At 42.3% G+C, this 24,664-nt stretch overlaps 2 protein-coding genes across 3 annotated transcripts; one reads left to right on the top strand and one right to left on the bottom strand.

The window, feature by feature from the left end:
* The first annotated feature begins 150 nt into the window (after nt 1-150).
* GON7 (GON7 subunit of KEOPS complex) lies at nt 151-8,014 on the top strand. The gene is made up of 2 exons (XM_061395150.1): nt 151-461; nt 6,901-8,014. The coding sequence occupies exons 1-2, from the start codon at nt 254-256 to the stop codon at nt 6,993-6,995; spliced, it is 303 nt and encodes a 100-aa protein (XP_061251134.1). The 5' UTR covers nt 151-253; the 3' UTR covers nt 6,996-8,014.
* Nucleotides 8,015-18,584: 10,570 nt separating this feature from the next.
* LYSET (lysosomal enzyme trafficking factor) lies at nt 18,585-20,398 on the bottom strand. 2 transcript variants are annotated; one of them, XM_061395149.1, is made up of 2 exons: nt 20,298-20,398; nt 18,585-19,405 (listed from the first exon to the last, which is right to left on the bottom strand). In XM_061395149.1, the coding sequence occupies exon 2, from the start codon at nt 19,387-19,389 to the stop codon at nt 18,994-18,996; it is 396 nt and encodes a 131-aa protein (XP_061251133.1). In that variant the 5' UTR covers nt 19,390-19,405; nt 20,298-20,398; the 3' UTR covers nt 18,585-18,993. The 2 variants fall into 2 exon arrangements, with proteins under 2 accessions (XP_061251133.1, XP_061251132.1); XM_061395148.1 differs by lacking the exon at nt 20,298-20,398 and adding an exon at nt 19,840-20,289.
* Nucleotides 20,399-24,664: the final 4,266 nt, after the last annotated feature.

The following is a 24,664-nucleotide window of genomic DNA, read 5'->3' as shown; positions in this document are numbered from 1 at the left end:
CTCAACTGTCACCCGGACCGCCGATCAGCCCCGGCGGAGGCGGGAAAAGCGTCCGCGAGGGGCGGGGCCGGAGGAGGCGGGGCCTCGGTGCCAGACACCAATCCCAAAGACAGGGAGCGAAGGAAGGGGGAGGAGCGACTTCCGACAATCGGAAGTCAAGCCTGTCCCTTCTCCGCGCCTGCGCCCGCGGCGGGCTGGTTTCCGTTTCCGGTGGCGCCTCATTGTGGCGCGCTCCTGAAGCGTAGCGGTCGCTATGGAGCTGTTGGGCGAGTACATCGGACTGGAAGGGCGGCGACAGCAGCTACGGGTGCCCTGTGAGGCGCCGGGCGTCACCGACCCTTTCCAGAGCTTGTTGTCCGGTGTGGCTCAGATGAGGGAGCTGGTGACTGAGCTCTTCGGCTCTCAGGTACAGCAGGAAGCACAGGACCGGGTGACGGCGGCTCCCGACGAGGCCTTGGACGGTGAGCTCTGAGACGGTTCTGGGAGCGACAGGAGGGCGGGCAGGGGCGCCCAAAGTGGGAGAAATTTCCTCAGGGAACCTGTGTAGAGCGACAAACTTGGAGAAGGTGAGCCTTGGGGGAGGAATTCCAAATTAAAAATTTTAGCTGTTTTCGCCAAATTTGGGCGGTACCTGGACTCATTTAGCAGGACTGCTTTTCACGATTCTCTTTTCATTTATGTCACACAAAAAAGTACTGAACGCCTACGGCCCTGTGCCAGTCCCTGGGCTGAACTCTGGAGAAAGAATGAAGTGAATGCGACTCAGTTCCTGTTCTTGTGGAACTCTGTGGGAGGTTAGACAGACAAACATTAAAGAGTAGAAGGAATGACCCTAGACTTCTCTGTAACTATTGCAAACCTGGAGAACCCAAGAAGGCTTCAGAGAGAGCATGACTTCTAAGCTGGGCTTAGATGGATGGAAAGGAATTTTCCCAGGCGTGAATTTACAAATATGTTTGGAAGACTGCCATCTATTACAGAATAGGAACAGGTTCTGAAGATTGGAATAGATTTCAGATGAAAAAGGCTTCACTTTCAGGCACTCCTTTCATTTCCCAATGTGGTAGGTGCAGTTTGAAAGCAGAAATGGAAAATTTAACTGTATTCTTAAGTCTTGTCTTGAATACCCTGAGGTGAAGAACCTAAGAACTAAATATTGGAATTAGGGGTTACTTCCCCTGTTGTCGTTGTTGAGGTTCAGTCACTCAGTTGTGTCCAACGCTGCAACTCCATGGACTGTAGCACACCAGGCTTCTCTGTCCTTCTCTGTCTCCCAGAGTTTGCTCAAATTCATGTACATTTAAACTGCAGTGCCATCCAGCCATCTCATCCTTTGTCTCCCCCTTCTTCTTCTGCCCTCAATCTTTCCTAGCAGCAGTCTTTTACAGTGAGTCAGCTCTTTACATCAGGTGGCCAAATTATTGGAGCTTCAGCTTCAGCATCAGTCCATCCAATGAATATTCAGGGTTGATTTCCTTTAGGATTAACAGATTTCATCTCCTTGTCATCCAAGGGACCCTCAAGAGTCTTCTCCAGTACCACAGTTCAAAAGCATCAATTCTTCGGCACTCAGCCTTCTTTATGGACCAACCCTCACATCTGTACATGACTACTGGAAAAACCATAGCTTTGACTATACAGACTTTTGTCATCAGAGTGATGTCTCTGCTTTTAATACACTGTCTAGGTTTGTCATAGGTTTCCTTCCAAGGATCAAGTGTCTTAATTTCATGGCTACAGTCACTGTCTGCAATGATTTTGGAGCCCAAGAAAATAAAATCTGTCACTGCTTCCACTTTTTCCCCTTCTATTTGTCATGAAGTGATGGGACTGGGTGCCATGATCTTTGTCTTTGAGTGTTGAGTTTTAAGCCAGCTTCTTCACTCTCCTCTCAGCTTCATCAAGAGTCTCTTTAGTTCCTCTTCACTTTCTGCTATTAAGGTCCTGTTATTTGTGTATTTGATGTTATTGATATTTCTCCTGGCACTCTTGATTCCAGCTTGTGCTTTCTCCAGCTTGGAATAAGCAGAGTGACAGTATATAGCTTGGATGTACTCCCTTCCCAATTTTGAACAAGTTTGTTGTTTCCTGTCTAGTTCTAACTGTTGCTTCTTGACCCGCATACGGTTTTGGGATTGGAATAAAAACTGACTTTTTCCAGTTCTCTGGCCACTGCTGAGTTTTCCAGATTTGCTGACATGTCAAACAGCATCATCTTTTAGGATTCTAAATAGCTCAGCTGGAGTTTCATCACCTCCATTAGGTTTGTTCGTAGTCCTAAGGTCCACTTGACTCCAGGATATCCAGCTCTAGGTGAGTGACCACACCATTGTAGTTATCCGTGTCATTAAGACTTTTCTTGTATAGTTCTTCTGTGTAGTCTTGCCACCTCTTAATCTCTTCTGCTTCTGTTAGGTCCTTATCATTTCTGTCCTTTTATCGTGCCCATCTTTGCATGAAATGTTCCCTTGGTGTCTCCAATTTTCTTGAAGAGATCTGTCTTTCCCATTCTATTATTTTCTGTTTCTTTGCATTGTTCATTAAGAAGGCTTTCTTATCTCTCCTTAATATTCTTTGGAACTCTGCATTCAGAAGGGTATATCTTTCTCTTTCTCCCTTGCTTTTCACCTGTCTTCTTTCCTCAGCTCTTTGTAAAGCCTCCTTGGACAACCACTTTACCTTCTTGCATTTTCCTTTTACTTTGGAATGGTTTTGGTCACTGCCTACTGCACAGTGTCACAAACCTCCATCCGTAGTTCTTCAGGCACTCTGTCTGCAAATCTCATTGCTTGAATCTATTTGTCACCTCCACTGTATAATCATGAGGGATTTCATATAGGTCATACTTGAATGGCCTAGTGATTTTTCCCTACTTTCTTCCATTTAAGCATGAATTTTATAATAAGGAGTTTATGATATGAGCCACAGTCAGCTCCAGATCATGACTGTGTGGAGCTTCTCCATCTAAAGTTGCAAAGAACATAATCAGTCTGATTTCAGTATTGAGCATATAGTGATGTCCATGTGTAGAGGCATATCTTGGGTTATTGGAAAAAGGTGTTTGCTACGACCAGCATGTTCTCTTGACAGTACTCTTAACCTTTGCCCTGCTTCATTTTGTACTCCAAGGCCAAACTTGCCTGTTTCTCCAGGTATCTCTTGACTTCCTGCTTTTACATTCCAGTCCCCTATGATGAAAAGGACATCATTTTTGATATTAGTTCTAGAAGTTGTAGGTCTTCATACAACCAGTCAACTTTAGCTTCTTCAGCATCAGTGGTTGAGACATCGACTTGGATTACTGTGATGTTGACTGGTTTGCCTTGGAAACGAACCGAGAGCATTCTGTCGTTTTTGAGATTGCACCCAAGTACTGCATTTCAGACTCTTGTTGACTATGAGGGCTACTTCATTTCTTTCCAAAGGATTCTTGACCACAGTAGTAGATATAATGGTCATCTGAATTAAATTCACCCATTCCCGTCCATTTTAGTTCCTGATTCCTAAAATGTCGATGTTCACTCTTGTCATTTCCTACTTGACTGTGTCCAGTTTACCTTCCAAACATTCCTGGTTTCTATACAATATTGTTCTTTACAGTATCAGACTTTACTTTCACCACCAGACACATCCACAGCTGAGCATCATTCCCGCTTTAGCCCAGCTGCTTCATTCTTTCTGGGGCTATTAGTAATTGCCCTCTGTAGGGCAATTACTGCCCCCTTCCCCAGTAGAATATTGGACACCTTGCAACCTGGGGGCTCATCTTCAAGTGTCATCTTTTTGCCTTTTCATACTGTCCATGGGGTTCTCTGGGCAAGAATACTGGAGTGGATTGGCATTTCCTTCTCCAGTGGACCATGTTTTATCAGAATTCTTCACTATGACACATCCATCTTGGGTGGCACTGTGCAGCATGGCTCGCAGCTTCATTGAATAACGCAAGCCCCTTCACCATGACAAGGCTGTGATCATGAAGGTGTAACTCCTCTGTAGAGGAGCTTAAACTGTACTGTACTTTCCTTTTCTTTCCATCTTGTTTACATCTTGATAGTGCCAGATAATATGATGGAACCAACTCAGAATATTATGTGAATTTCAAACAGTAGATTGTTTCCATTAGCATGAAGTCCTGGTTCTTGGCTCCAAAAGATCCTCTCTAAACTGTTGAAAATGCTGTCATTGGAATAAGGACAAGTATAGATGGAGCCATTTAAAAAATGGCTTGCTGGAAAAATAACTTCTACCTTTTCTGCTAATAGTGGGTCAGTAATATCTTCATACAAGAGGACATGCTTTTGTATGTTTAACAAAGTCCCCAAAGTGTTTCAGTTTGAACTTCCTTTGTTGAAAATGGTAGAGGGACTTCCCTGGTGGTCCACTGGTTAAGACTATATGCTTCCACTGCAGGAAGCACGGGTTTGATCCCTGGTTGGGGAACTAACATCCCTCATGCCCTGTGGTGCAGCCCAGGAAAAAAAAAAGTGATAGAGATTAAAATGATGAATTTTATCTTATATAAATCATATCTCAATTAACAAGTACAAAATTTTTTAAATGTAAATATTACAAAAGTGATAGAATGCAATACTAAAATGACAAATGGTGATCATTTTGTATGTACAGAAATATTGAGTCATGGTGTTGTACACCTGGTACTAACAGTGTTGTGGGTCAGCTATACTTCAGTTGAAAAAAAAATCATCATAGTGACCAAAAAAGACAATCCAGTTGCCAGGTGTGCAGAAAACTTGAAGAGACAGTGCACCAAATAAGATATACAAATGGCCAATAAGCACATGATGCTGAACATCACTGGCTTTTAGAGAAAGGCTAATCAAAGCCACAATAACATAGCGTGTCATACCCACCAGGAAGGCTATAATTATAAAGAACAGTAACACGTGTTTTGACTAGGATGTGAAGAAATTGGAGCCCTCATACGTTGCCGGTGGAAACGTAAAATGGGGTACCTTCTTTGGAAAACACTTTGATAGTTCCTCAGAAAAGTTAAATGTAAAATTATCATTCGACCCAACAATTCTAGTCCTAGAGATTCTTAGTTCCACTCCAAGTTCTCCCAAGACAGCTGGAAAAATGTTCCCATAAAAACAAATGCACATGTGTTCATAGCTGCATCATTGATAATAGCTAAAAAGTAGAAATAACACAAATATCCATCATCTTATGAGTGGATATACAAAATGTGTATCCATCCATACAGTGGAATATTCCTCAGCAACCAAAAGGAATGAAGTATTGATAAATGCTATACAATGTGAATGAACTTTGAAAGCGTAAGTGAAAGAAGGCAGACACAAAAGGCCATATATTTTGATTCATTTATATGAAATGTCCAGAACAGACAAAGCTGAGGGGTAAGAAAATAGACTTTTGTTGTTTTTCAATCACTCACTCGTGTCCAACTCTTTGCGACTCCTTGGACCGAAGCACGCCAGGCCTCCCTGTCCATCACCAACTCCTGGAATTTTATCAGATTCATGTCCATTGAGTCGATGATGCCATCCAACCATCTCATCCTCTGTTGTCCCCTTCTCCTCCTGCCTTCTATCTTTCCCAGTATCAGGGTCTTTTCCAATGAGTCAGCTCTTCGCATCAGGTGGCCAGAGTATTGGAGCCTAGCATCAGTCCTTCCAATGAATATTCAGGGTTGATTTCCTTTAGGATTGACTGGTTTCATATCTTGCAGTCCAAGGGACTCTCAAGAGTCTTCTCCAACACCACAATGAAAAGCATCAATTCTTTGACACTCAGCCTTCTTTATAACTCTTACATCCATACATGACTACTGGAAAAACCATCGCTTTGACTATATAGACCTTTGTTGTCAAAGTGATGTCTCTGCTTTTTAATATGCTGTCTAGGTTTGTCATAGCTTTCCTTCCAGGGAACAAGCATCTTTTAATTTCACGGCTGCAGTCATCATCTGCAGTGATTTTGGAGCCCAAGAAATTAAAGTCTCACTTTACATTGTTTCCTCATCTATTTGTCATGGAGTGATGGGACTGGATGCCATGATCTTCATTTTTTGAATGTTGAGTTTTAAGCCAGCTTTTTCACTCTCCTCTTTCACCTTCATCAAGAGGCTCTTTAGTTCCTCTTCTCTTTCTGCTATAAGGGTGGTATCATCTGCATATCTGAGGTTATTGATATTTCTCCCAGCAGTCTTGATTCCAGCTTGTGCTTCATCCAGCCCAGCATTTCTCATGATACACTCTGCATATAAGTTAAATGAGAAAAGTAGATTAGTGATCGCCAAAGGCTAAGGGGAATGGGAAGCGAAAGTGAAAGTCACTCAGTTGTGTCCGACTCTTTGCAATAACATGGACTATACAGTTCATGGGATTCTCCAGGCCAGAATACTGGAGTGGGTACCCTTTCCCTTCTCCAGGGGATCTTCCCAACCCAGGGATAGAACCCAGGTCTCCGGCAATGCAGTTGGATTCTTTACCAACTGAGCCACAAAGAAATCCCAAGAATATTGGAGTGGGTAGCCTAACCCTTCTCCAGTGGATCTTCCCAACCCAGGAAGGGGAAGTGACTGCTAATTGGTATGAGACTTCTTTCTTGGAAGATGAAATGTATTCTAGAATTAGTGATGATGGTTTTATAACCTAGTGACTATCTAAATCAATAATCTGTACACTTTGAAAGTGAATTTTATGGTGTATGAATTATATCTCCAAAAAAAGGTGATAGAAGGGAAAGGTTTTAATCATAATTTCTGCAGTCTTTTTAACTGTACATATTGCTAATTTGATATGTGCATTGTTTTATTAATCCCTGAAGTGAAATGATCTCATTATCAACCATTTTAGCTATCTATATTTCTTTCAACCACTGAACATATTGTCATACAACAAATATTTGTTTTAAAAGGTGATGATGAAGATGATTCAGAAGATGAAAATAACACTGATAACAGAACTAATTCAGATGGACCATCTGCAAAACGGCAAAAAACACCATCTTAACTAGCTTTTATGAAATTTAAAAGACTGCTACCATATTTTATTTACCACACACTGACATTTAAGGAAGACTTGTGCTCTAATTTGGAAAGTGTTTGTTTTTTTCCCCTGGGACAGTTTTGTCAAAGAGGAAACTTTTCTTCTGTTTTCATCAAAGAAAGACATAAATGCATAGAAATGAATCCCTTTTCTTGAGTGAGAAGTCAGTTTCAGATCATGGAAATAAAATAGACATTTAATAATGTATAATATCCAGTAAGTTGGCAACTGAATTCTTACTTAATACTGTTTAAATACCCGTTGGATTAAATTGTGTGGTGTCTACATGTTTTAGCTTCTGCTTCTGTTATGAAAATATATGTCAAGGTTTATGGACAATAACATTTCAAGGAACTGACATGAACAAGTGATGAAAATGAGGTGTTAAATTTAAAAATGGCAGGTGCTTCCTTGGTGGTGAAGTGGCTAAGACTCTGCATTCCCAATGCAGGGGGCCTAGGTTCCTTCCCTGGTCGGGGAACTGGATCCTGCATGCTGCAGCTAGAGTTTGCATGCCACAACCAAAGACCCAGCATGATGAAATGAAGATTCTGCACGTGCCACAACTAAGACCTGGTGCAGCCAAATAAATGTGTTAGTTAATTAATTTAAATTTAAGAATGGCAATTCCATGTAAGTAGAAGGAAAATGGGAATAGTGAGAAATACTGAAGGGAAGGAGAGCCCTTGAGAGACACCCAAGAAAACCTTGAATCCACACCTGAACTCAATATACAGACTTCTGGAGATGATACCACTCAACAGATAGATGTTTAACTTGTACCTTAAGAGAGTCAAACTGGGGTGTGCTTTTATGCTGGTGATAATGCTGTTTATGTTAACACACGTATAAGTCTTTAGGTAAGCAACTTCTGTGTTGACTATAACTTAAGATATTTCATGTCATTCTGTAGTCAGACTTTGATTTTGCTTAACAAGGAACTATCAGATCCTTTAAATACATATATGTATATATTCCTAAAATGTGTGTGTGTGTGTATTCCTTTTCTGCTTGTCAGAGAGACTAAGGTATTTTTCATTTACTACACATATAAATGTTTCCTGATTCATTTTGATAGCTAAACTACAGGGAATAAAATCAAGTAACAGGTACCTATTGAAACACAAATAGTCACAGAATTTTAAGTTGGAAGTAACCTTAAAGATGATATGATTTACTCAGAGATGAATTGAATCTTAGATATTTTCCTTGAGTTACAGAACTTACTGGCAGAGCTGGGTTATACACACAGCCTTTAAAAGATTACCATAGTACTTTCGCAGTTACACATTCTGAAATCTGTAGCTTACAAAGTACATGGTATTAAAGAAATTGAATTTACACACCTTTTTATATGTTTAAAGTATTGTTTTAGTTGGAACATCAGGCTTCTACCAAGTACTCTTATGTAATTAAAACAGTACCAACTAGAAAAAGTTTTAAATGGTCAGAAATTACCTTGTTTGTTTAGTTTGTGATATGTCTCTACTATTGGAACTTCAGGTCAGTTACTGATTTACAATAATCTTTTATCTTTATACGTTCCTTAAAAAAACTTGGGACTTCCCTGGTGATCTAGTGGTTAAGACTCCAAGCTCCCAATGCACGGGGCCTGGTTCAATCCCTGGTCAGGGAACTAGATCCCACATGCTGCAACTAAATATCCCGAGTGCTGCAACTAAGACCTGGCACAGCCAAATTAAATAAATAAATAAAAAAATAATAATAATAACTTAACCTGTGAAATTAAAATAGTTCATAGTTTTAAAGTAATACCTGAACTTTGCTCCTGAATATTTTATCTCCTTTGTTTAGTAAATATGTTTATAAAAAAGAAATACCAAGATATTCATGCTTGAGGTCTGGTGTTTGGAGGTCTGGGTTATAAGTCTGATGGATCTTTTTCTGATTCTAATACTGTCTTCATAAGTGAGCCACATGTATGACAAAAAAGGTTTTGAAGGTGTGAGGGGCTAGTTTGAAGAACCAGTATAAGAGAGATGCCTTGCCGATTTTCTAATCTGCTGCCTTTCAAAGGTAATAACGATAGCCACAGACGCACAGGACACAGTTAATGTCTGAAACAGCTCTGCAACTTTACTTTCATACAAGAAAGTCAACCCCAGTCCTACCTAAAAATAATCTGGATGCTAGACTGAGATAATCTTTTAAAATTGAAACATGGAGTTCTAAATGTGAAATACATGGGCATATACAAATAGATGTGTGTTCTAAAAGTAAGTGCTTTTGTGTCACATTAAGAAATACTTCCAGTAAAGTTCTGTGACCAAGGACAAGAACTTTTACTGTTTTATAATAGGTTGCTGTTGCTTGGCTACAATATTAGTTAGGAAGTTTGAACAAACATTTCCTCCAGCAGAACGTTCTTGGCTTCTGAGATGTTAGGCCTCATACTGTCTTTCTGTGGAACCTAGCCCCCTGTACTGACTCCCTCATGGTATGAAGTATACTCTATTAGAATTATTTCTTCAAGCTGCTCAATTTTTGAAAAACTTTTATTGAGAAGACTTGTATTTTTAAGAAAACAGAGTTTATGTTTTCTTCCAAATGGGACCATCGGTTGGAGACATCTGTGGCTCTTGGTTTATTTTGTGGTAGTTTAATCTAGATCCTATTTAGCCTATTGAAGTTACACCTGTTCCTCAGTATAATTAATTCATTTTACAAATGTAGTGTATCATTTTTTATGATACACTAACATGCTGCAGTAAGTGATATGATAACGTATAAGATATGATAACATACTGCAGTAAGGCGCATACACAAAACATCCTGAAAACACAGGCTTTCTAACTCACTTTCAACCACTATGCTGTGATAAAACGATTACAGGAAATTCCTGTTTGAACTTACCCTGGTGGGCGGCTGAGCACCACTGAGTAAAACTGTACTAGAGTTTGCAGTTATGTCACTATGGTAGTTACAAATAAATTAACATTGTTTGGGGAAATTATGGTCATTTTGTGATTTCGTCTTGCATATTTAAGTATATAGTAAGATTAGCATGTAAAATTATTAGAGAAATTGGAGGATATTTGTAAAATAACAAATGAGAAACAAGTTTTTGTGATAAAGTTGGGTTCTTTTCTCACTACTTTGAACATAATTTCAGGTAGATTCAAGATTTAGAGTATAAAATAATATTTAAAAAAACACAAAAAGTACTAAAAGAAAATGGACTGTTTTTTTTTTAATAGTATCAGAGTGAGTAAGGATACCTAAGCAAGACTTTAAGAAATCCAAACACTGTGATAGAAAAGATTAATAAATACATTTCAGTTCAATTCAGTTCAGTCGCTCAGTCATGTCCGACTCTTTGCGACCCCATGAATCGCAGCACGCCAGGCCTCCCTGTCCATCACCAACTCCCGGAGTTCACTCAAACTCACATGCAGCAAGTCGGTGATGAAGAGGGTTAGGGTTAGGGTTAGCCATCTCATCCTCTGTATTTATATGGTGGTAAACATTTCTGAACATTCTGTAAATGAGGTTAAAAGTAGAGTAAAGTATTTAGTGTTTTCAACAGAAATGACCAAGAACTAATATGCCTTTTATAGCTCTCACGTGTACCAGTCAGAAAGACAATAGAAATTTCACTTCAAATAAATGAAAATTAAAACCACAACGCAGTATCATTTTTTTACTTTTCAGACTGAAAGGTCAAAAGTTTTGATGCAATATTGAGCTGGAAAGGGTGTGAAATCTATAAGATGCTGGTGGTGAGAGTGTAAATTGGTATAAGCTCCTTATAAGTCAAGTTGACTCTGTCAAAATTTAAAGATGTGGTGCTCTTGGGCCCTATCAGCAATTGCTCTATCAGCAATTTCAGTGATAGAATTTATCCTATGGATAATAGCATACATATACACAGATACATTTACAAGATAATTGATTGCAACATTATTCTTGGTAACAGGATTGGTAGTGGTGGTTTAGTCAATAAGTCATGTCCATCTCTCGCAATGCCGTGGACTGTAACCCGCCAGGCTCCTCTGTCCATGGGATTTTCCCCGACAAGAACACTGGAGTGGGTTACCATTTCCTTCTCCAGAACAGCAGATTATAAACAACCTAAATGTTTTATCAGCAGAAGACCCTAGTTAATTAAAGTAGAAGCATTTCAGTACAATAATTCTGTGCAGCCATTAAAAAAAAGACCATGTGTTGTTAAGGATCCATCTCCAGGATATGATGCTAAAGGAAAACTTAGCAAAATACACAACAGTGTGTAGAATGCTTCTAGTGGAGAGTACTGGCTAGATACACATATAGTATCTCTGAAAGGAGAGTCGGACTGCATCTGGGAAGAGGGAGATGGGGTTGGGAGTGAGAGGGAGATTTTTCATTGTATCCTCTTGTTCTCTTTGCATTTTTGCCTGCCAATGCAGGAGACATGAGTTTGATCCCTGGTCTGGGGGGATCCCCCATACCTCAGAGCAATTAATCCCATGTGCCATAAGTATTGAGCCTATGTTCTAGAGCCCGAGAACTGCAACTACTGAAGCCCATGCACCTTAGAGTCCCTGCTTTGCAAAAGAGAAGCCACTGCAGTGAGAAGCCTGAGCACCGCAACCAAAGAGTAGCCCCTGCTTGCAGCAGCTAAAGAAAAGCCTGTGCAGCAATGAAGACCCAGTGCAGCCAAATATTTTTAAAAAAGAAAGAAAGCATGTGCTACATATTTTTCCACAAAAGCAGGGGGGAAAATCATGCTTTAAAAAAAATCCAGTTTTTTTTATTATTATTGTTTTTTGGCTGTGCTGGATCTTCATTGCCGCGTGGGGTGTCTTTAGCTGCAGTGATGGGGGAGGGGTGCTGCCTAGTGTGGCACACGGGCTTCTCACTGTGGTGGTTTCTCTTGGTGCAGAGCGTGGGCTCTAGGCTAGGCGGGTACAGCAGTTGTGGCTCCCAGTCTTTGTTGCTTCACAGCACGTGGGCTCTTCCCAGATCAGAAATCAAATCCATGTCTCCTGGACAGATTCTTTACCACTGAGCCACCAGGGAAGCCCCCCATGCTTTTTTTAAAAATTCATTTATTTTAATTGGAGGCTAATTACTTTACAGTATTGTACTGGTTTTTGCCATACATTAACATGAATCAGCCATGGGTGTACATATGTCCCCCATCCTGAACCCCCCTCCCACTTCCCTCCCCATTCCATCCCTCAGGGTCATCCCAATACACCAGCCCTGAGTGCCCTGTCTCAGGCATCGAAGCTAGACTGGAGATCTATTTCACATATGGCAATACACATGTTTCAATGCTATTCTCTCAAATCATCCCACCCTCGCCTTCTCCCACAGAGTCCAAAAGTCTGTTCTTTACATCTGTGTCTCTTCTGCTGTCTCACATATAGGGTCATTGTTACCATCTTTCTAAATTCCATATGTATGTGTTAATATACTGTATTGGTGTTTTTCTTTCTGACTTAACTCTGTATAATAAACTCCAGTTTCATCCATATCATTAGAACTGATTCAAATGCATTCTTTTTAATAGCTGAGTAATATTCCATTGTGTTTATGTACCACAGCTTTCTTATTCATTCATCTGCTGATGGACATCTGGGTTGCTTCCATGTCCTGGCTATTGTAAACAGTGCTGCGATGAACATTGGGGTACACGTGTCTCTTTCAATTCTGGTTTCCTTGGTGTGTATGCCAGGCAGTGGGATTGCTGGGTCATATGCCCCTGTGCTTTTAAATAAGGGCAGTTGAGCCATGTTAACAGTTTAAAACGTTGTTGTGTAAATGATTCAGGCCAGAAATTAAGCAATCCAGGCTTAAGAATGTCCACATTTCCCATCTGACTACTGTTATGTCAGAAGGGGAGTAGAAGGCAGTTTCTAAAGAGGTTAGGAGAGCTGGGCTAAGTATGAGATAGGGTAACTTTAATAAAAAAAGGAGGTATTTCTAAAACTGATGGGCCTAGCTGTAACCCTCTATTGTTCAGTCGTGTCTGACTCTTTGCAACCCCATGGACTGTAGCATGCCCGGCCTCCCTGTGCCTCACCATCTCCTGGAGTTTGCCAGAGTTCATGTCCATTGCATTGGTGCGTTTATACAGTCCATTACAACTATATAAAAAGCTGTAACCCTCTAGCAAGCGCATTATTCTCAAAATATAAAAAGAATTTCCCAGTGTTAACTGTAACTATTCCAGTTCTCAGGTGACCTTTGGGATCAGAATTGCTCTATTTAAAGGCATGGCCCAGGAAACAGTGAATGCTAGACAGTAAGCCTCTATTTATATCTTTTAAAAAGTAGCAGCTCACATTGGAGCAGCACAAGGCTATTAGGTACAGTTTTAAATAGAAATTTACTCTCATGCCAAAATTCTGCTGGGAATAGAAGTAACTTCTAGAGGCACCATTACTAGTTTAAGTGAGTGCTTTAATTTAGGGCCAAGATATTGCCCGCTGATACCAGAGTGCTGAAGATGTCTTCTGTAGCTTTAAGATGTTGTCAAGATACTTGCTGCATTTGTTTGGTGGTTTAGGAAACCATTGTCTTCATGATTGTAATTAAAGAACTTCTAAGTGGTGACTCTGAAAACCTTGTTTGTGAATGTGGTCTTTGTTTTTCTTGCATCAGTAAGAAAAATGCCAAGATAGCCAACATCACAAGAATTGTTGGCAAAACTAAATTGGGAGACTCATTTTAATCTTGGCCTTAAAAAGAGATTATCCCCACATGCTGAAACCTGAAAGAGCTTAATAACCAAAGTTACCTAGAACACGTGACACATTATGCCATGCACTTTGTTTTTGTTTGGAAAGTGGTAGTCCCACAGTAGTGTCCGACTCTGTGATACCATAGACTGTAGCCTGCCAGGCTCCTCTGTCCATGGAATTCTCCAAGCAAGAATACTGGCAGGGGAAGCCATTCCCTTCTCCAGGGGATCTTCCCGAGCCAGGGATCGAACCCGGGTCTTCTGCATTGCAGGCAGGTTCTTTACCATCTGAGCCACCAGGGAAACCCATGCAGTCAATAACCTTAATCTTTTTTCTCTCTGGAGAGTGAAGTAGATTGTTTTGTAGCCTAGTGAGAGTTGTCGAGTGGCAGTAAAAATCATTCATGTAGTAAGTAATCACTAGGCACCTACTATGTGCCAGGCACTGTTCTGGGCATAGGCTGCATGACATGAACAGACAAGTGCCTGCCCTTATGGAATTTAGATTCTGACAAAATGTGTAACATGTCATATGATGGAAAGTGCTCAGGAGAAAAGCAGGGGAGGCGGATGGTTGATTTTAAATAGGGTGGTCAGAGGCAGCCTCACTAAGCTGACAGTTGAACAGAGGTCTAAAGAACATGATGGAGCTGGTCAGAGCTGAGCATTCAAGCAGAAGGTACACTGAGCGCAGAGGCCCTGAAACATGTTTTTCTGGCTTGTTCTAGAATCGACAAGAAGACCAGTGTGGGTGGCGTGGAGCAAGGGATGGAGGGGGGTGGTAGAAGATGAAGTCAGGGGCCACTTAGAACTTTGTGTGCCACATTAAGGACTTTGACTTTTATTCTGAGAAGGGAAACTATGGAAGGATTTTTGAGAAGAGTAACATTTTTAAATGATCCCTCACCACGTGTTTAATAGTAGGCTTGTAGGGGACTTGAGCAGATTCTGGTGGTTGGAGAGATCAGCAGCTTATCTTTAAATAGGTTAAATTGCAGGTGCCTGGTAAGATACCTTAGTAAATATCAGGTAGGTGGTTAGCTATTCAAGACTGGAGCTCAGGAAAGAAATTTGAGTTTTAAAGCCATGAGCCTGGATAAGATGACAAGGGAGTAGAAAAGAGAACGTGGGCATGCTATGTCTTAGAAATTGAGTAGATGCCCCAAAGAGGAACCAGCAAAGGGCATAAGAAAAGCTGGTGAGGCAGAAGACTAATAGAAAAGTATCTAGAATTGGGCTATTTAGCCACATGTGGCTATTGAATTAAAATGTAAAATTCAGTTTGTCAGTCACACTAGCCGCATCTCAAGGCCTCATTTCATGTGGCTTCTGGCTGTTGACAGGGACAGGACAGATAGAGGACATTTCCATCATCACTAAAATTCTATTGAGCAGTACTGTTCCAGAAGCCAACAGAAGAAAATACTTCAAGGACAAGGGACTGTGTCCAAAAGTAATTTGAGGGGGAGTTCCCTGGTGATCCAGTGGTTAGGATTCCATGCTTTCAGTGCCAAGGGTGTGGGTTCAGTCTCTGGTTAGGGAACCAAGATTCCCCCAAGGAATGGCATGGCCAAAAAACGTAATTTGAAGACAGACTTGACCACTGGGTTTAGTTATATGTAAATGACTGGCAACCTGTTGACAAGAGAGCGACTTTGATAGAGTCAGAGACAAAAACCTGACAAGTATATTCAGGATAAATTGGACAACAGGAATCAGGAAATACAGACACCTCGTTCCCCACCGTGAGCTGGGGCTGGCAGCTGTCTGCAGTCTACCTGGTGTGGTCCTGTCTACACTGACGTCCCTGCCACTGAGGGTCCTGACATGCCCGGCCTGCAGCTCCTAGTGCCCCACGCCCAGATCCATTCCAAACCACTACAGGAGCAGCTCAGGACCGTGGATGTTACCACTGGGCTCACCTCCTGCTTCCTGTTTCCTCCTGCCTGGCGCTGGGCCTTGGCCACACCTGGAGAACTACAAGAAGCAGGAGTCCTCTCCTTTATCTGTGACCTCACCACCCCCAGCCTGAACTGATCATGTCTGCTGCATTACTGGCTGACCTCCCCTAGAACTTGGCCTTCAGTTACAGTGACCTTCTGCATCTGACCTTCATGACCTCTCTCCATGGCTGATATCCCAGGACCACACATATTAGTTTATAAGACTGCTCAGTAGGGCCCCTTGTAACAAGTGTATTTAAACCTTGGGAAAAAATATGTTGAAAAAGAATATATAGACACCTTTTTAAAGATTTGCAGAATTCAAACAGCTGGCGTGAGCCTACCATGAAATGTTTGTTACAAACGCTGTTCCAGAGAGAGCTCTCAGTGACTTAACAGTTGAGGCTTCATGGTGCATAAAAACCCCTGGCCCAAAAGAAAGAAAGAAAACAACAACACTCCAGCCCAGTGACTCTCAACCCTAACAGACTTGCTTGAAGAGCTCTCAAACATGATTGCCTTGGCCCCTCTCCCAGGGATTGATAGCTGGGAAGGGACCCTGGCATTGTTTATATGAGGTTTGCAGTTTTTTTTATTTCCTTGAGTGATTATAATATCAGACAGAGTTCAAGACCCACTCACTGCCGTAGATCAAAACAAAAATATCAATGCATGATGATTCCCAACCATGGTCTAGAATTATGTAGAACATTATAAACATATTGGAGAACTTATAAAGTATGGCACTTATTTGATGCAAAAACAAGACGTGGTATTGTGATAACCTTTTCTGCCAGTGTTTTAGAGAGATTGAGAACATTAAATCCATCAAGAAGGAAATCAACAGTAGATAATTTTAACAAAGACTTTAACACAACTCATGGTGAACAAACATGCAGGTTTGATTATTCTCTGGGTGCTGTCACTTCAGAGCACTTTGATTCCACTTCCCCAAAGAAAAGCTTTTTTTTTTTTTTTTGCAAGGGTTAAATATGTTTATTCATGTAAAGTGTTTTTTTTTTTTAATTTTATTTTAAACTTTACATAATTGTATTAGTTTTCGAAAGCTTTGAAGTAGAATCAAATTCTAAGGGAATCACATTTTTCCCTTTAAAACTGTAGTGTTGTTTTTTTTAATGACTTTATTTCTTTATTTTTGGCTGTGCAGGGTCTTCAGTTGCTGCATGGACTTTTCTCTAGTTGCAGCAAACGGGCTACTCTCTAGTTGCAGTATGTGGGAGAGTTTACTAGAATTTTAAGTCTAAGAAAGTCTCCCTCAATAAAATACGGAATTACTACTTTACAAGACAAATAGCAAACTCACAAACCTTTCATTACATCATTTGTAAAACAAAAAGTGATGGAAATAATGTTCTTAAACGATTTCCAAACTAGCACTGCCTCAGGACAAATCAAACAAGAAACTATGCAATGACTTTTCTTAAATTATGTCCTTTTTTTTGATAAGCAGTATAGTAGAATGATATAGCTGGAGATTTGAAGCCAGATATCCTGGGTTCAAATCCTGGCTCTTCCACTAGCAGTGTGACCAACAACAAGTTATTAATTCTGTGTGCCTCAGGCTGCCTCATTTTCCTCTTCTGTAAGGTGGTACTAGTCCCAACACATACTTGCATCATAGAACTCTCATGCAGCAGAATCTGTATGTCTCAGGAATCTGCCTGCAGCCATGCGTACTTCTAGTAAGCACTCAAAAGATGCAAGTGATTTGGTTACCTGTCCCTTGCAAAAACATGTATTTCAAACTGTTACTTAATTTGAAGACTCAGTGTATCAGTGTCCTGTAGCAAAAAAACATTTCAGTAACTAGACCTTTGGAAGTAGTAAAGGAGAGAAATGAGACTACTGGAGAAGAATCTGATTGTGCCAAGGACACCTGCTTAATCTTTCAAGTAAAAGCTTCCTATGGAATGCCCAGCCTTCCATTCTGGTCAAACCTGACTTAAAGCTGCTTGAAGACTTTGATTTTCAGTAGCTCATACAAATTGAGAAAAACCTTTCTTCAGTTCTTTTCCATTTATTAGCATGGTTAGGCAGACAGTACCCAGTGCTGAAACATCTGTCATCTGTGAGAAGCCCTACAGCTCAGGGATTAGGAATAAAGGCATCAGATGCCGGGTTAGGCTTTGGCTTTGCTTCTTGGCTATGTGACCTTCAGCAAGTTACAGAACTTCAGCTCACTGTCCTTACCTGTAAAATCTGGATGATAATAACTGTTATCTCATAGGGCTGTTGGAGGACTACAAGAGTTGATTCACGTTAAAGCTCTTAGAGCCCAAGAGAAGCACCAAAAAATGTTACGATTCTTATTAAAAATCAGTGTACAACATTTCTCTGGTATTGATGACATAACTATAAAAATATATTTTGATCTCACCCAGAAAAAAAAGAAAAAAAAATTCCTAAAATCTAGTTTTCCATTTTTCAGTTATCTGTATTGTTACCAGACATGAGGTAGTGAGTACAAATCCAAGAGGCAGTACAGGGATCACATCTCCATGCAGTTAACCTATCGCCTGAAGACTAGACTTTAGGCAGAAAAGAAAATCAGAGGGATGGTGACTTGAGAGCATCATTTAGATAGCACACATCTGACAGGGACTGGACTGCTTTCATTGAACACCTTGTTTCCATTTTCTATGTGTTAGATTACTCAGCTTTCAAACATTTAGTCTTTTCCCAAGTAGGTTTTTTTTTAATTGCATTAATAATTCTAGCTAATGAACAGCACCCGTAGCATTACCAAAAGGAAGATCACATTTTGCTTCTCAAGACACCCATCACCTCAATAATTTCATACCAATTTCTCACAAGCTGATAGCAAACGAGCATAGTGCCTTAGCTACAATGGGATGAACTGGTGTTTTAGTTTGAAGAATTTTAAAGCAAGCCAAGTAATTGTATAAAATTTAAATTTTATGACCATGTTTGGACCTTTTTACATTAAGCACAATGGAAATGTTCATATTCATTTTTCCCCAAAGGAAAATTTTCTGAATTATCACTATGTTGCACAGTAAAATAAAAATATGAGTCCAGGTACTTATTCAAGTTTCTAAGGAATGCAAATAACAGATAAAATTTTACTTCCAAAATCTGAAGTCATCCACATGATTTTGTAGTACTGATTCTCAGTCTTTACCTAAAAACTCATTATTCAGATAAAGTTAGCCCCCTAGCCACATTCTTTAAAAAGCTTCTGCCCCACCACAACTTCCTGAGATCTGTGAACAAACTGCAGTCTTGTGATCAGGCTCCATATCATACTGGCAGTTTTGTACTTGTAAGGAAAAGATGATGACGGATTTTATGTGTCAATCAGTTGTAGTCTGCTGATCTGATTAGAAGCCTTGACAAATGCTTGGTGGCGATTGCATATAACTGCCAAGCATATGGGAATAATACAGTAGCCCACCGTTTTGGGGTCAGCTCTTGTACAAGAGTAAAGGAATAAAAACATCTGTAAGTAAGGTATCAGAAAAACAACTGTCCAGAACCAAAAAGGCAGGGAGAGCAACCGAGTTTTCAAGGAGTGTGTCCACGTGGTTCCTTCAAGGGGCTCCTCTGGGTGCTGTTGAATGTGTTCCAAGGCCAGCCTGTTGTAAGTCTCATTTATTTCAAAAACGTAGTAAAATGCTGCTGCACTTGCTAATAGATACAGTCCCACTCCGATCCATCCCATCCGCTGACGGAAATTCATCATTCTCCATGCTCTGTGCCTGCCAGTTAGAAACAAGTTAGGGTCTAGTAATGCTGTCATGGCAACTATTCCAAATGTACTTAACTTTTTTTCCCCCAATGAGCTCTAAAATACCCCATAACGCATTTGAGGTTTTAAATAACTAAATTTACATCTATTAAGAAATGTAAACAACTTACAGGTCGTTTTATGTAATAGATATGATAAAGTTTAATTATATATTGAGCATGCTTTTTATTGTAGCCCACAGATAAATCACTATATCTGACTTAAACAGGTCCAGCACACCGCCCCTTAAACTGTAATTAAATTAATTTCCTACGGAACATTTCACTGTTAACAGTTCAAATACTTTCTGATTTAACAGTATTGCTGCAGACATGAACGCTTAGTTCTTCAAGTAAAACCTATGTCGGAGCCCCCAAGTTAAGACAGTAACTCTTAAACACTTACAGTGGTCCCGAAAATCTTCCTGTTCCCACGGCAAGCGTTAAAGAGTCACTCAGTTCTGAATAATCGGGTGGCTTTGGCATTTCAGAGAAAAAGCCACCATAAAAGAAATCCCCCGGGGTCACCGGCTGGGAGAATGGTGAGCACGGCCAGCCTGGAGCAAAGACTAAGTGTGATTAAGCACAGCGTGACTGCAGCCGGTCACGCGGGGGGCTGGCCCCCGTCGCTGCTGCCCGAGCCCCAGCCTGTGTCGGTCGGCCCAGCCGGGAGGCTTCCCCCGACACCTGGGCCTTCCCTGCAGCCGGCCCCGCCCCCTGTCGCGCAGCAGGGGCCGCCGGCCGCGACCAGGGCTGCGCAGGCGGCGCCAGACCCGGGCCTCTCCGCCTTGCAGCGCCGAGAGCCCAGTGCCGGGCAGCGGCCACCGGCCGAGGCTGCAGAGCTGGGCAGGTCTCGGGTCTCACCTCCTGTCCGGGTTGGCCCGCCTGCCCGCCGTCCCGGATGCTGCCACACTCGTGGCTTCCGGCTCGGGCCGGAAGCGCGCATGCCCCGCCCCCGAAAGACCCGACCCTCCCCGTGACGTCAGGCCGCGGCACCGCCTCCTCAAGCGCTCTCCAATCGGCTCCAGCTGTCTGACTGGCTAAAGTTGCCGAGGCGCGGGTGGTGGCAAAGATCCCCACTTCTGGTGGGTGGCCGTCCGAGCCTGGCCGCTTCAGTCCCCCTCGAGGCTTCACCCTGGTGCTTCTCTCGTGGCCCTGGTCTCCCAGCTGTTCCGCCTCGCGGAAAGCCCCGCAGCGTCGGGCGGTCAGCTGTTTCCCCGGCGCGCCTCTGCTATCCCCTTTGGGTGTGCATCGAGTGGAGAAGAGGCCGCCCCTCGCGTTCCTCGGGCCTGGCGGTCCGGGAAGCGTCGCGAGCAGGCCCTGGTGCCTCGGCTGCCGGCGATGGACTCAGACACCGACAGCTAGATCCGAGGCTCCGGTGACTGCTTGCCGCAGTGGGGCTGGCCTCAGGCGCGGGTGCGCGGGCCTTCTCCGGGCTCGAGTCTAGGGTCATTCATTGACACCTTCAAACTGACCTGACTGCCTCGTCCTCGCAGCTCGTCGAAACTCCGGACGTTAACCAGACTTAACTGTAGTACCGCGGAGGAATACTGTGAATTGCGGCGGTGTCAATGGTGTGGGAAAAATTGGAATTTAAATCTGTTGTTTGGGGCACCATGACGCTGAGGCTCTTAGGAGACTGGTGTAGGGGGATGGATGTGAACTCGCGGAAAGCGCCGTTGGTTGCTGGCATCGCCCAGACCTGTGATGTGGCAGAAATCTGTGAGCTGGTGTAGCCCCCTTGGGGGAGTACAGACTCCTCGGGAGAATGTCCCGGACGGACGAGATCAGGAATGTAGCCTTAATAGGACTTACTGAGGAGACAAGTCATGTTCTGATCCCTAAGGAGATACCCGGAGGCGGGGGTGCCTGTAGAGTGATCATTAAGTCCCCTGACCCAGATAGTTAATTTTTAAGCAGATTAAATGAACTCTTAGAGGGGGAGGGCGTGACATTGGGTAAGTTTACCAGAGCTCTTACATATGGAAACGACCCTTTGATCTAGACTAGGATGTGATTCTAGGAATGCGGACCCCTTTGTTGGCACAGGCAGTCCATAAGGCTCTTCAGCCTGCTCTGTAACACCTGAAATACAAAAAACTGAAAGTTTTCTCAGGCAGTGATCCTCCAGAGCCAGAAGAAGAGTTTGAATCCTGGCTGTTTCATACTACTCAAAAGATGAGGATATGAAAGTTGTAAGATGTCGAAAAAACAAGGCGATTGCTAGAGAGCTTCAGAGACTCAGCATCCGGTATCATTCGTGTCCTCCAGATAAACAATCCTTTAATCACAACTCCTGAATGCCTGCAGGCTCTGGGAGTTGCAGGTCAAATACCTGACCACTTGCCAGAAGGAGGGAGAAAATTGCTTAGGAACTAAGGCTGGAGCCTTTACTACAGAAACTGGTAGAGAGAGGAGACTTGGAGTGAGCCTGGAGCAGGTCCTTGCTGGAGCAGTCCACAGAACACCGGCGCAGGCAGGCTTCTTAGAGTTACTGACACTTATAAAGGATGAAGAGGCAGCTGAAGAGGAGGAAGAGGGCGCCCTCCTCCAGGCAGGACTTGAGAGACATTTCATCTGAATCTTGGGAAATCAGGAAGGGCTATCTGCAGCAAGCAGAACACGGAGGCAGAACAATCTGTATGCTCAGTGATAGACATTAACCTATCTTGTGCTGCCAAGTTACTCATGTTTGTGCAGTTCTTAGTATAATCCTTTGTCATTTCTGTGCCCATGTAATGTCTCCTAAATGTCTCTCTAGTCATTGACTAGAAGGATGTACTTCAGCAGTGGTATTTATATATTTATATTCACCCATGAATTTGTTTTTTAATCACTCAGAGTCGTACAGAAGTTTCATCACTACACACATACATGTGATACTCTGAGAGGATGTCCAGGCATGGCTCAGGTGCACATGCTGATCAGATTTCGTTCAAATGTCGGCTTGTGTGATAATAGGGGGACCAGAGTAGCTGTCCCACGTGATGCGTCATAGGTGGTTTTTAGGTGTGCATGTGTGTGTTAGTCGCTCAGTCACGTCCGACTCTTTGCAACCCCATGGACTGTAGCCCACCAGGCTCTTCTGTCCATGGAATTCTCCAGGCAAGAACATTCCCTTCTTCCCGATCTAGGGATCGAACCCGGGTTTCCAGCATTGCAGGCAGATCCTTTACCATCTGAGCCACCAAGGACGTCCAGTTAGGTATGTCTGGCCCTATATTAATCATGAAGATCATGAGCAGCGGTTTTTATTTTCTGTGTGAATAGAAATTTTATTGATTCTATGCCATCAAAACAAGAGGCAGAATTCAACGCTGCGGTTGGTAAGTTTGCAGCTGCCATCTCTAACCCCAGATTTCTCATGTGTGTCGTCAAAGCATCTATTTGTTAAACGTCATATTAATAGGTTGCATTCAATTATAGATTGAATTAAATTCAATTATAGATGTGAATTTATAAAATAAATGTGAATAAAATGACCTTTTAACCTATTTTGTTTATACCAAGTTTCCAAGAGCGATTTCACTTGAACAAAGTGTTTCAAAAGCATGAATCTGAAAGCCACTGAATTTGCAGTCTTAGTCCTTTGGACACTTAGTCCCTTGGACACTTTCCTCCTGGTGCCCAGGGGTAGGGAGTAGTTTTCGAACTGAGAATGCTGGTGGGACCTTCTCCTGAGGCACAATGGAGTGAAATGAGACTGCGCAAATGAGTGCAAGCAGCAGGTCCCAAGGTATCAATGTGTTGAATCTGGAGGGTGAAGGGAAAGACAGGAGCATTGCATACCTCTGGGTGGCAGGCTAGACTAAATGGTCCAGTACTTCCTCACTTAATCCTTGTAAAAATCCTGCAAAATGGGGAAACAACTAGTTTCAGAATTCTGTCATCTGCCTTACTGCAAGACCCGTGTTCTTCCCACTGCCAGGAAAGAGAAGCAGTCCTAAGAGTGTCTGGACCCAGCCTCACAAGGGAAGTCGGGCAGATTGTTAACAACATTTAATAATTGGTATGGGCTACATCTTTCTTTTTTTAAAACAAACAAACGAACAAACATATTTATTTGGGTGTGACTGGTCTTAGTTGTAGCATGCAGGCAGCATGCAAAATCTCTAGTTGTGGCCCTCAGGATCTTGTTTTAGTTGCAGCATATGGGATCTGGTTCCCTGACTAGGCATTGAACCCAGGCCCTCAGCGGTGAGAGCACAGAGTCCAAACCGTTGACCACCAGGAAAGTCCATAGACAACATCTTTCTTACACACCACTGCCAACTGGATGCTGTAATGGGGAGTAAGAACCTGTAAAACCAGTGGGCAGCAGGGAGGCTGGACATGGGCTAGTGATTTGGTCTCAAAATAAAAAGGAAGAATGAAAGCATGAAAGTTGAGAATTGCTGAAAGATCATACTGAGAGTCTTTAATAAAAATACTCCCAAAGAGCCAGTTTGGGGATATACACTTTTGGGTTTAGATACAAAGTCATAATGTTTCTGTTATGAATAAATGGGTTCACTCTTCATAAATTCACGTGTGTTCCCCCTACAGAAGGTTAAATACATATCAAACCATCTTGTTGTACCTCCTTAGTGAAAGTGAAGTCGCTCAGTCATGTCCGACTCTTTGCGACCCCGTGGACTGTAGCCCACCAGGCTCCTCCATCCATGGGATTCTCCAGGCAAGAATACTGGAGTGGGTTGCCATTTCCTTCTCCATGTACCTCCTTAAATGTATGTAATTTTAACTTGTCAAATACAAGTGTGTAACAAAAGTGTGTTTGTCACTTAGTTATGTCCAACTCATTGTGACCCCATGGACTGTAGCGAACCAGACTCCTTTGTCCATGGAATTCTCCAGTCAAGAACATTGAAGAGGGTAGCCATTCCCTTCTCCAAAGGTCTTCCCTATCCAGGGATCAAACCCGATTCTTTACTATCTGAGCCACCAAGGAAGCCCAAAAGTGAGGAAAAGAAGCTAAGCAGGAGATGACACAAAGACTCTGGATAAAATCAGAGATGTAACTCCGATCTTGTTTATATGCGTATAGTCATTTGTTTTTGGAGAAGGCAATCACAAGCCACTCCAGTACTCTTGCCTAGAAAATCCCATGGATGGAGGAGCCTGGTAGGCTGCAGTCCATGAGGTCGCTACCAGTCGGACGCAACTGAGCGACTTCACTTTCACTTTTCACTTTCACGCAATGGAGAAGGAAATGGCAACCCACTCCAGTGTTC

The sequence above is a fragment of the Bos javanicus genome, chromosome 21 (assembly GCF_032452875.1).
Source record: "Bos javanicus breed banteng chromosome 21, ARS-OSU_banteng_1.0, whole genome shotgun sequence".
Taxonomy (NCBI): Eukaryota; Metazoa; Chordata; class Mammalia; order Artiodactyla; family Bovidae; genus Bos; species Bos javanicus.
The sequence above is the reverse complement of the archived record's forward strand: the minus strand, read 5'-3'. Positions and strand labels throughout refer to the sequence as shown.